The sequence below is a fragment of the Balaenoptera musculus genome, chromosome 19 (genome assembly GCF_009873245.2).
Source record: "Balaenoptera musculus isolate JJ_BM4_2016_0621 chromosome 19, mBalMus1.pri.v3, whole genome shotgun sequence".
Taxonomy (NCBI): Eukaryota; Metazoa; Chordata; class Mammalia; order Artiodactyla; family Balaenopteridae; genus Balaenoptera; species Balaenoptera musculus.
This window is the reverse complement of record NC_045803.1, coordinates 31625685-31638509: the sequence shown is the minus strand read 5'-3', so window position 1 is coordinate 31638509 and position 12825 is coordinate 31625685. Positions and strand designations below refer to the sequence as shown.

The following is a 12825-nucleotide window of genomic DNA, read 5'->3' as shown; positions in this document are numbered from 1 at the left end:
TGGGGGTATGAATATGCGATGATACTTATCGTGGTAATCATTTCACAACAAATGTAAGTCAAGTCATTATGCTGTACACCTTAAATTTATACAGTGCTGTATGTCAATTATATCTCATTAAAACTGAAAGAAAAAAAAAGCAAGTTACCAACCATTTTATTTCATGTGCTTCAAATTTCCATGGAATATTTTCACGACCTAGAAACAACTTTTATTGAGCCTTTTCCTGTTAATAGGTGGCAACCAATTACACCTGTCCATCTCCTGGGCATGCCTTCTACAATCTTGAGGTCATTGAGTTTGACAATCACTTATATTTTATACTGCATTAAGTCACCATAATTGATTATCCTAAGAGGGTGTCTGAATACTTGGTGACCCTATACCCAAGGTACAGCTTAGGTACTACTATCCTAGATATGAATCCCTGCTCTCTATATAATGCTTTCTGCTCCCCCTTCACCCACACAGAAGAAAACAGATGAAGGAAATCAATAACAAAATAAGACCCTCATAGTATTCTGTATTAAAGAAACTGATACTAAGAAAAATTTCTTCTTAATCTAGCAGAATAAAACTGTTAACATTCTTTACGTTTGAGATCAGGAAACTCCCGTTTACAAATGGAAAATATTTTACATAGAAGAGAAACACTATAAACATAAAAATATGATTTAGTTAAAAATATCAAATCTGTAACATAAATTATCTTAAAAAAATTAATGAGCTAAAATAAAAATATGCCCTATGACCCAACAGACCTATTTTAAATGTCTTTAATTTTAGGTATACCTTTTTTCAAACTTTGGCCTAATACTAATTAAAAGTTAGAGAAACAAAAAAGGAAAACCCAGTATCATTCAAATGGTGATTTACAGTAAAATATATCTAAAGCAAACTAATTAATGTCAGAGTAAATAAAATTTTAAACATTTTTTTTACATTTGTATACCTTTCACATACAGAAAGTATTCAACTAGGATTGCAAATGTTTTTATTAAGTACTTAAATGTTCTTTCCTTATTTTTGTTACACTACTATATTATACTCTGAAATGAATGCTATTAAGCAAAATAAATTTTAACCCTATTCTAACAATTCCCAATTAGTAGTTCAAACTTAGTGTTTTGATATTAGCTATCTACTGATATTGATATTAGATATCTATTATTTCATTTTTTCCATTAATAATAGCAATTATGGACAAGATAAAAGTATTTTGCCTTTGGCCTGAGGAAAAAAGCAAATATAGCCACTGAATATAAAGAACATACAAAAAATTTGATTTCTATTGAACAGAAATTAGTATTTTCAGAAAGGGTTTAAAAGTAAATTTTAAAATATACATGAATATCTCAGATTATTCTTTCAAAATAATGAATTGTTTGCATATATATTGTATTATTCTATAAAATCTTAATTTATGGCCTATCTAAAATAACCAATTATAGGATATTTCCCTACTAATTGTTACCAATCATTGTTTACAATATCTTAAGGAGAAAACTCTTCCCACTTGGAAGTCACAGAACTTGGATTGTGCTACTTTTGCCACTTTGGAACTTTAAGCAATTCACTTCACCCTCCATGCCCATTTCCCCATTAATATACAGGAGTAATAAAATGAGTCAATATATGTAAGGTATTTAGAACAATCCCCAGCATATAGTAAGCACTATATAAATGTCGGCAAAAATAATTACAGTTGACCCTTGGGCAATATGGGAGTTCATCCCCATATAATTTATAGTCGGGCCTCCGTATCCAGTTCCTTCGCATCTGTGGATTCAACCAACCAGGGACCATGTAGTACTGTAGAATTTACTACTGAAAAATATCCATGTATAAGTGGACCCACACAGTTCAAACTCACGTTGTTCAAGGGTCAACTGTACTTTTTATTATGTTGTAGCAAGGATTACGTGAAATAACATATGTAAAAGCAATCAGTACCAATACCCAACCTCAAACAAAGGAACTCAAAAAATGCTTGTTAAAATGAAGACCAGATATCCATCATGGGTGAAAATAATCTGTCAATAATCATCTAGCTTCCTTGAAAATACATAGGAACATAATCAGAGCAAAAGCCCGTCTCTGCATCTTACCTCTGCAGCCATGAAAGCCAATGTGTGCATCCCATGGGTGTAGCCTGTGACACAACAGACAACTGCTAATCCACAGCAGGAAAGCAGCATAGCAATCAGTAGAGACAGAACTCGACCATGGCTACTCATCGGTGTGGTGGGAGAAAAGGAAAGCTAAAAATGCAAAACAGGAGAAGGAAGCTCATTCTTCAGCATGGCAGTGTTAATTAAACCTGACTAAGCATGGCAGTGTTAATTAAACTCAAGATTAACCTTGGTGTCTTTGCTTGGAGGTCTGTGCATAGCCGCACGGCCAAATGGAAGCACAGAAAAGTATCCCATTACCAGATGGTCAAAATTCTCCAACCAACCTAAATATGAGTATGAGCCGATATTTTGAGATCTTTATCATTTAATTTACGGAATATAACAATATACATTATATTTGCATCTCAAATTCTCAAGGATCCTCCTACCAGTGGGATTATAAGCCTCTAGAAACAATTTGCCAAAGGAATGTAATTCTCTCTTCTAGCTTCAACAGGACTCAACTTCAATAGGGCAGCACCACATTCTGTTGTGTTCTTTCACAATCTTGTTCTAGCCCTAATCCCTCAAATTCACTTGAGAGGACATTCCTAGCCTGTTCACGGCTAGGACAACTGAAGTGTAATCCAGGTGCAGACTGACTACTATCATAATGCTATGGTAACAGTATACAGCTTGGAAAGGAAGGCCTGGAGCTGTGACTCCTGAGCAGGAAGGTGTAGATACCAAACCAGTCAGGGAGGTTAGAAGCGCCTGTCCATGTCCTGGGATGGGGGTTCAATTATGAAACAGCTAAAGGCTTTGGAACTGAGATTAACTCACACAGACATGCAAGGACCACCATGGTCCATGAGGACTGGGTAAAGAAAGGGGCAAGCAGGGCTGTGGAGTGGGTTTAACGGAGGGGCAGGATTGTAGGCGTCCATTTACTGGGGATCCACGAGATTAGTTCGGGACTACTAACAAATGAAGATTCACCCACACAACTCTGAAGCCAAGAGGCAGATCTTGTACCCAGACAGAAAAGGTTCACTTCTCCAGTGACCAGGGAAGCCAAGAGAGCTAATTCAGTCCTGGCCCAGGGTGGAAACAACGTAAGCTAGTCAGAAAGAAGGGCTCCAAGAACCAGAGTAAGAAGGGGGAAAATGGAAGGAGATTAGAACAGAAAACATCTGGAAGAGACCAGCTTTTTTTCAGTTTATATATTAAGGTTTCCTTGTGCTGTGATCAAAAACAGTTTGTGTAGGTGATTTGACCTCATGTGGGCTGTAATGCAACACTACTGGGGAGGGGAAGGAAACCTCCCTAGGGGACACTGCTCCTGCATTCCTTGGCTGCTGCAGAAAGTTCCTCAAGAAACAGGTAGGAGGTACCTGATCCAGGAGCCTTCCCTGGGAGAGCTATCCTGCACATGCGTGTCATGGCTCATTCATATTACACAATTCAGACCTGGCAAATGTGTGCCTAAGCAGGAAAAGAGCTTGGCTAAAAACTCACATATTCAAACCGGTCCTTGCAGAGCTGAACCATCAGATGCAGAAATACCAGTCCAGCAAACCAGAGGCACCACATGACCACTTCTTCCACTGTCTGGACATTCAGCACACCGAAAATGAAAATGAACTTGTAGAAAATGAAATTCCAAAACTTGTCTTTGAGGTGCTAAAAAGAAAAATATTTATAAAGGTGATTACCATTATACCTAACCCATTCAAGGAGAAGGTAACATAACAAAAGTTGGCTTCTAAGGAGAAAATAGTCTATTCTCAGCTTTCTAACACTTGTCCACAAGAAAATATCAATAGAAGGCAAAGAAAAAAAGAGCCCTCTGAAGAATAAAGGGAAGACACCTAGAAAGTAATCTGTAGATTTTGGATTGAATTCCTTAGTTATGAAATTTTAGCCATTAAAAGGGGAGTGATATTAGTTTAGTACCTTATGTATTAATAATACATATACTTCTAACACAAAATCAAAAAGAATGGTGAGAGCTACAAGTATCATTTTTAATACTTCTACTCTCTAGATTTTTAAAACAAACAAAAGAAAAAGACTGGACATTCTTCTTCCTTTTTTTTTTAAACATCCTTCAGATTCAAAAATAACATATGCTCATTTGCCAGCCATAATCAATAATGTATGAAAAAGTACAAAGAAAAGTAAAACAAAAATGATGCCTTAACATTTTTATGCATTTTTCTTCCTAAATGTAAAACATTGATTTTTGTATACTTTTATTTCACTTATATTGTGAGAACCTTACCAATGCCAATGAATACTGTCTGAATAGACCACTTTAGTGGTTACACATGGACACCGAAACGTTTTTTTCACCATTCAGAAAATGTTGCAATGAATACCTTTGTACAAGTTTCTATTTTTCAGCATTATAGAATCAAAGCTTACGGATATTGTTATGGTTTCTAATAAGTAACATCCATCTGATTTCCAAAGAAGTTATATAAATGTACAGTCCCACAGAAGTATACCTGCTTCACTGTACTCTTTCTTACACTGAGGATGTCCAGTTTTAAAAATCTTTACTATCCTGAAAAAAAGGGCAATGAGGGGCATCTAGCCAACAGATATTAAAAGATACCTCAAGCCACCTGTGGGAGTGGTGGCAACTGAGTGCAGAGGATAAGGATGAAAATATGGCTCCTAAGTATACTTTTATGTATAGTTTTGAACCATGTAAATGTTTCACAAATTCAAAAACTTAGAAAGAAAAGCAAAACTGAATAAAAACAGAAATAATTGAACCTATGTGTGGAACAAATTGATAATGTGACTATTTAAAGATAAGAGTTATTCTGAGAACTTTAAAACACTGTACTCTGACTGTACACCCTTTGTTCATAGAATAAAACGAACTAGGAATCCTTGGTGAATGTCTGTTTCCAGATCTGGGGCAGGAAAGCATGAAGTGAACCTAGAACATCTTGTGTCCTGGTTCTGAACCTTCACTCCACCATCTATTTGCTGTGTGGCTTTGAGCAAGTTACTTACAATCCCCAGGCTTTGGTTTCCCCATCTATAAGACGGGTCTTATAACAACAGCATATATCTCATAAAATCGCTGGGGTAACTCAGTAAGTTAATATATGTACGGTGCTTAGACAAGTGCCATAGTAGGCATTAAGTGCACTTAAAAAATTCCTTGGTCTACACTGCCACTTAACGGTTGAATATTTGTCCAATTTTAGGTAGTCAATGTCTTTGCCTCTAGCATTACTCTATTTCTTGAAGTTTAAGCACCCAGAGAGTAATCCCATGTCAATTCTGTAGCATTCTAACTCAAAACGGCGCTTAATAAATGCTACTGGATGACACTGGTCAAAAACTGTCATCACTGAACAACATGAAAGACGTGATCTATACTGAAAAAACTGAAAGTAGAGTTGAGTGACAAATGTGTCCATTATGATTACCTCCAGGTATTTGAAAAATCTCTGTAATACCCCAAGGTTATGTTTTCTGTAAATTTTGAACTGATATTTAACATTTTAGGGAAAAGAAAGCAGTATGTAAGGCCCACTGGTGCCAGATCAATCCACCAGCAATTAGGTTGCTTTCCTGGCCTGACCAATTTCTGGCCCACAAGTCAAAAGTTTTTCTTGAAAACAAAAGAAGCATCAAAGAAAAGCATCTGTATCCTACCAAAAAACCCTCTGTGTTCTACTGATCCCATCTGGGAGACCTCTGGAGTCGATAATTTTGGAGAAAGTACTGAATACTCACTAATGAAAAATTTCTGGGAAAACAAACAGTCCTGCTCTTAACAGCATCCAAGGGCTCAATCACACAGTAAATGCATTTCAACTCTAAACTAGGACCTCAGCTGATCTAATAACAAGAGATTTGGGTTGAAAAGGACACGTAAGGGGTGAGGCCACTGTTGTACCTTTAATGTAGTAGGTTCCTGTGTTGTACCACTGGGAGAAGATAAAGTACAATATAGTTCTGTTTGTATGTTATTGTTTTAAAGGCCAGTTCTAAATTCTTACTTTAAAACACACTATTCTACACTCCATCCACTAAAATCCTTGGGGAACTGCCAATCTGTACAGTATGCTTGTGGCACTAATTCTTTAATGAAAGCACCTCCTGCTCATACATGCATTCTGAGAGTAATGTTCAAATGTCAGACTATCTCACCTGAACGCTGCTTGTAGAATGATGAATCTTAATACACTTTTCCAAAGGGAAAAACAAAAATCTCTCAGTAAATTCCTTTGGAAAAGAACCCATATTCTAAAGAATGATATATATGATTACTCAAACTAAAACAAGTCTGAGCTTCTTTTAAAATTACCTCATAAAAGTCATGGGGAAATAGCTACAAAGAATAATATTGGGACAACTTGGATACATTAAATACGGATTGTGGATTACATGAAGTATTTCATCAATGCTGAATTCCCTGATTTTGATCACTGTGCTATGGTTACATAAGAAAATGTCCTTGCTCTTAGGAAACAGACTAAAGTACTTGAGGTTAAAGGGGTATGATGTCCCCAGTTTACTCTCAAAAGGATCACAGAAAATATGTATGTATAAATAAAAGGCAACTGTTAGAGCAAATGGGGAAAAATGTTAATAACTCTGAATCTGGATGAAGTCTATATAGCAGTTCTTCATATTATTTGTACAACTTTTCTGTAAGTTTGAAATTATACCAAAAAATTTTTTCTTTAATCTGGTCACAAGAATGCATCCTTGCTATCTGGACTTACCTGTCTTTCGCTCACTCGAAGAGGGCCAAACACGATACACTGGATTAGCTTAGCCACCAACATCAAAACACAGCAAGCAGTATTTACTAGAACCTGTACACAAACCAAAGAAAGGAAGTTTATTTCCTTCTGTTGAAAAATAAAAGCAGCTCTAAAAATTTTATATTAGGAATTCAGCCAACATTTCTAATGACTGAGCCTTTCCAGTTTTCTACCAGTACAAGATAAGTAATATTTGAAGGGGCACATTTTTATGGGTGGCAGGGTACAGATGAGGAGTGGGGAGGAGGCATCAGCTCAGTAGTTAATTCACAGAGCCCTGTCCCAACATGTACCCTCCAGAAGGCCACCTTCCCCTTCAGTCTTAACTGAATTTTGTGTAAACTTTGTACTGGATGCACCTTAAAAAACCGTAAGTATCTCCTAGGTACATCACTTCCTACATTAAGATTTTGACAGCCTAGAAGAAAACTTTTCCAGAAAATGCAGTTATCATGAACAGTGAAGTCCAGCACCCAAACACCCTGCCCTGCCCTGTCAGAAAAACAGGACATGTGGAGAAGAGTGTGGATGGTCACAAAAAAGTCACAAGATCATGAAGAACTGAGAATCAAAAACATACACATTTTCAAATGTATTGCAATGGGACAAAAGATATCTGTGGTTGGTGTTGGCCTTAAAGTAAAGGTTCTGGGGCATTCGAGGGGAGTGGAATCAAGAAAGCAGGTAGAGCTGAGAACCGAAAGGCAACCATGAGACACCAATGACAATCCAAAGCCTTCTTCACCAGCAAGTGGAAAACTTTCTTAGTAATTAAGAGAGGGATCTCCTTACACCTAAACAACAAATGTAATGCTTACAAAATGAAAACGTGGGCTGCCCCTGACACAGAGGCTAGTGTGACACATCACATTACTGATGCTCAAATGATTTCTAAAACCACAGAACCTGAAAAAGCCAAAAGGACCTTGATGAAGATGGTAAAGAGGACTTTTATTAAGAGCAAATGAAAACAAACACCAACAACGTAAAGGCTGCTCCAATCACTGATTCACTAAGTTTACAGGAAGGTGGCCATATTCCTCTTTCCAGGTCATTCTTCCCTCTACTTTTAAAAGAAGCAAATGATATTTTAAGAATAAGTAAATAAAAGGAAGGTGACGGAAGAGAGTAAGATAAGAAAGCAAACTCCCTAAGATCTCTTCAGGTTCCCCTTAGTGCTTCACACCATCCAGCCCTTTGGTAGCCCTGACGCATTACATACAATGAATGGTAGCCCTGATTCATTACAAAAGATTAAATTATGTTTAGTTACATTCTGCCTGTCTAATGGGGCAAGGAAGTATGTGATGTACTTTCAAAGAACTGAAACAAAAATAGTGCTGAAAAATGAAACTCTTCTGGTAATTAAATCCTTCAAATAGCCAGGAAAAAACCCAAATTAGTTATCCAAAACATCCCACCTCCCTAACATGACTCCCTGTGGAGCAGCCCTATTCAAAACATTCCAACAAATAGTGTAGAATACTAAATTTTAAGGAGATGAAATAGAGGTTTAAAAGGCTCATCTTCATTGTGCTCTAAACCAGTTAATGGGAACCCCAATCATGTTAATTAAGAAAAAATGTCATAAGACAAAACTACAACCCCAATCCTTCATGCCATATCCTCCAGCTGAAGAGGATTTTTAAAATCAGCCAAACATCCCCAGCCTAATTACAAAACAATTTTTTAAAATTCTTCCTGTTTTTGCAGGTAGGCTTACAAAGTAAAGAAATAAATTCAACACATTTAGCACCTACTTGCTCAAGGCATGTGGGACATTAAGAGAAATGAGGGTGATCTGAACCCTGCGCTCAAAGAGCTTTTAGGATCTACAAGACACAGAACTTGGTAAGCATCTAACAGACCAAGCCAGCTGCTGTGAGAACAACAGAGGAGAAATCAAATTTAGGGTCGCTTAATTATTTTTCTACCCTAAACAGCATTCTCATACACCTTGGGTTACAAAGTAAGAAATAAAGTATTACTTCTCAGGTAAAACTTTTCTTAAGTTTTTCTAAGTTCAAAAATGAGGTATAAAAATTTTGTATCTTTGATTTACCAAAAAAAAAAAGTGGAATTCCCTCATAATTCCATCACCAGTAGATAAACATTTCTTATTGTAATATAAATGGAAGATTTAAAAATTAGCACAGCTAAGAAGGGAAAAAGGGCTTGACAAAGTAAACTGATATGAGAAAGGGATTTTATGTAAAAGGAAAGAGATAATCTTTTGTGAACTTTATGAAAGTGAAAGCTATACAGGATTGGAACCAACTAAGTTATTTTAAGATCATGAATGAAGTGTTTTTAAAAACACCTCAATAATTATTAACTATTTATTCTATTCTACTTACAGAAAAATGTCTTAATTTCACAAATATCATCATTCCAATAAAGATATAATAAATTCTCAATTTTAAAATTGACAAAGGCTTGAAAAATTGCAGATACAGAAACATAATTGTACCATTCCTCATTTAAAAGCAAATCCCAGGATTACCATATACATGTTACTACATATAAAATAGATAATCAACAAGGACCTATTGTATAACACAGGGAACTCTACTCAATATTCTGTAATAACCTATATGGGAAAAGAATCTGAAAAAGAATGGCTATATGTATTTGTATAACTGAATCACTTAGCCGTACACGTGAAACTAACACAACACTGTAAATCAATTATACTCCATTATAAAATAAAAATTAAAATAAAATAAAATTCCAAATCAGATCCCACTAGGTCACCAGTGATATCCTTACAGAAACAACACTTCAGCCCATATTTAAACCAACGGAATTGGGACAAACTTTCTCACCTCACTTTATCCTTGCAGACCACAGTAAAAGTACTAATACTAACCTCATTCTGCTATACACAGCTAACTAATCTTTCTTTGTGGGCAGAATCCAAACTTAAATGTAAGTAAATCTAAGTACAATGGGTTCACTGGAGCACTGTTTATAATAGCAGAAAAATGAAAACCAATTAAATGTCCATCAGGGAGGTTAGTTCAATAAACCGTAAAACAGCCATTCAACAGAATACAATGAAGCCAGGAAAACTAAGTCAGCAGTTCTGCATTTACTAGCATTATACAGAACCTTCAAGATAACTTGCTCACTGAAAAAAAAGCAAAGTGTAGAAATGTGATTACTACGCTACCTTCTGTGTATGAAAAAGAAAGAATATGTATACGTACCATATATATTTGTATAATATGTAGATGTGAACTGCGTCGACTTGATCAATCTGGGTATTTCTTAGTCTTCTACTTAACACCAGCACTAACTACCTCCTCCCCCCACAAAAAACACACCTTTTATCAGTCTCCTCCTTTAAGGACAACTGGAATGTTACTTTTCTGTAGGCGCCCAGTGACAAGTATAAAATGCCAGTAATGCAAACTCCCCCTTATTATACTGATGCTCGTGTTCCTCTTTGCACAACATTAGGGAAATAAATGAGACTACGTATACAAAGCATGCAGCATACATCTAGCAAGCAATCAAATAGCAATCTCCTTCCCCCCAACTATAAAGATTTTTCCTATATTTTTAAGTTGTTTATCTAGGCTTATATCCTATTATTTACAAGTTTAGTCTTTTTCTTCAGCTGCCCCAACATTTCTGGAGCTAACATTTTTCTCTAATCTTCTTTGGAATATTCATCTCATAAAGACTCAAACCTAGTAAATTACTTTCAGCTCTCAAGTTGTATAATTATGTGAAGATGGGCTCTTTGAAGCAGTAGTCAGAAACTTTTTCTCTAATGGGCTATCAGACAGTAAATATTTTTAGACTCTGTAGGCCACATGCTCTCAATCACATAGTCTTCCTTTCGGAAAAAAAAGAAAAACTTTAAAAATGTAAAAAAACATTATTAGCTAATAGGCCAAACAGGCCAACACAGTTTGCCAAACCCTGCTCTCAATGGTCAGTTCACTTTTATCCATTTTCGCTTTTGGTGTCTTTTTCCCTTGACACTTCTATTTAAACTACTTCATTTGCATATAATTAAGTCATCAGAACCTCAAAACTTGTTTCACATGTCTATTTCTCCATTTTACCATGTCCACCTCTTACAGTTTTAAAAGCAAATACATAAAAAAGAAAAAGAAAAAACCAGAACAGAACTGAAAAAAAACCAGGAGAAAGTAATGAAACTAATGAGTAAGATTAATGAAGTTGAAAAGCCAAAAACACCTGAACAATTCAAAACGATGGAAACTGATCAGGAGGTACTTTAATGGAAGTGACATCTGAACAACGTAAAATTACCCTAGAAATGAGTAACAAAATAAAACCTAATCTGGAATGAAAGTTCTAGAAAGACATGAAGAAACAAATAATCATGTCAAACCTGGGTATTTGTTAGTGCAACAACCTTGGGAACCTCCCCTCACACCTATTCTCAATGTCAGTGCCAGAGGGCCACCTGGAGAACTTTCCTTGGGGACTGGAGTCCTAGGTCACTACATCTGGCCTCTTTCCAGTCTACATAAATCCATCTTCCCCACTGTGGCTATAGGTCCGCCCCTGAAAAGATCATCTCATCATGACAGCCCCTCCTCCCCTCCTCTTCCACTTAAACCCTCTGGCCCATGAAATAACGTTCACACTCCTTAACAGAGCATGCAAGGTTTACATCATCTGACCTTCACCCCATACCCTATCCTCTCCCTCATCAGTTTCTCAACCATTTAACACGCCTAAAATCACCTAGGACATTAATCAAAATGAAGACATTATATGAGTATCTATATTCATCTAAACTGTGCCCTACAAAGATAAGTTTTAGAGATTCCAATATGCAAGATAATATCTAGCAGGATTTGCAAATTGGCAGAAAGATCAATTGATTGTTTTGTCTTGCCTTTTTTTTTTTTTAATATTTATTTATTTATTTGGTTGCACCGGGTCCTAGCTGCAGCAGGCGGGCTCCTTAGTTGGGCTCCTTAGTTGTGGCAGGTGAACTCTTAGTTGCGGCACACATGTGGGATCTAGTTCCCCGACCAGGGATCAAACCCCCTGCACTGGGAGCGTGGAGTCTTATCCACTGCGCCACTAGGGAAGTCCCTTGCTTGGTTTTTAAAAAATTGAATCTGAGTGTCCTTGGGCAGGGCAAGAAAGGATCCATTCTGACAAAGGCCCCGCCATATATTCACCTAATAATGCGATCTGTCAGGCCTCGGAGGAAGGCATTTGAGATTTTGACTCCCACTCGTCTACTAAAGCAGAAACTTAAGTAATGAGTGATGAGGAAAACTGACAATGCATACATGGAGGGTCTGAGGAACCAAGGAAGACCAAGATAAGTGTGAAAACCACAGAGGAAAGATGGAAGAAAAACAGCAAGATCAACTGAGAAAGGAAAAAAATCATCAGCAGATAGGAAGAAATTACAAATTCGCATGAGGCAAGACCTCTGTTGAAAAAGCTGGGAAGAAAAGGAAATTTTCTTAAAAGTAATAATTTTCACAGAAAATCAACAGGCTTTATGTAATGTTTTATGAAGAGGTGTTAACCTTGGAATTTGAACATGAGTTTTGTAAAAAGAAACTCTGGGGAGGGGGCAGGGAGATCATTAAACAATACTAGTAGTTGTTAAATACTATAGCAGTTCCATTTAAAGGCTTATTTGTACCTTATACTTAAATATATATATATATATATATATATGACTACATTATAATCTCAACATCTGGCAAAATCACTCTTCACATCACAGTTTACCTGCCAACTGAAATGCAAAAATAGATTTTTTAAATCTATGTTTAATAGAAATTAAACAAGAGACGTGCGGCTGAATTCTTTCTCTTCTCCCTTCTTCTGTACTGTAAGGTTCAGCTTTACACAGCAGTGGAGGAATGGAACTTCACACTTCACTGCCTTCTACTCATCTC

General features: G+C 36.5%; 1 protein-coding gene across 1 annotated transcript in view; it reads right to left on the bottom strand.

Moving 5' to 3' along the window:
• Window positions 1–12825, bottom strand: part of AMFR (autocrine motility factor receptor) — a 40639-nt gene that overhangs the window by 26078 nt on the left and 1736 nt on the right. The window contains exons 2-4 of the mRNA XM_036833353.1: window positions 6872–6964; window positions 3633–3797; window positions 2109–2261 (exon numbers count right to left, since the gene is read on the bottom strand). Of these exons, the coding sequence (XP_036689248.1) occupies window positions 2109–2261; window positions 3633–3797; window positions 6872–6964 (411 nt within the window). The remainder of the gene's footprint in view (window positions 1–2108; window positions 2262–3632; window positions 3798–6871; window positions 6965–12825) is intronic.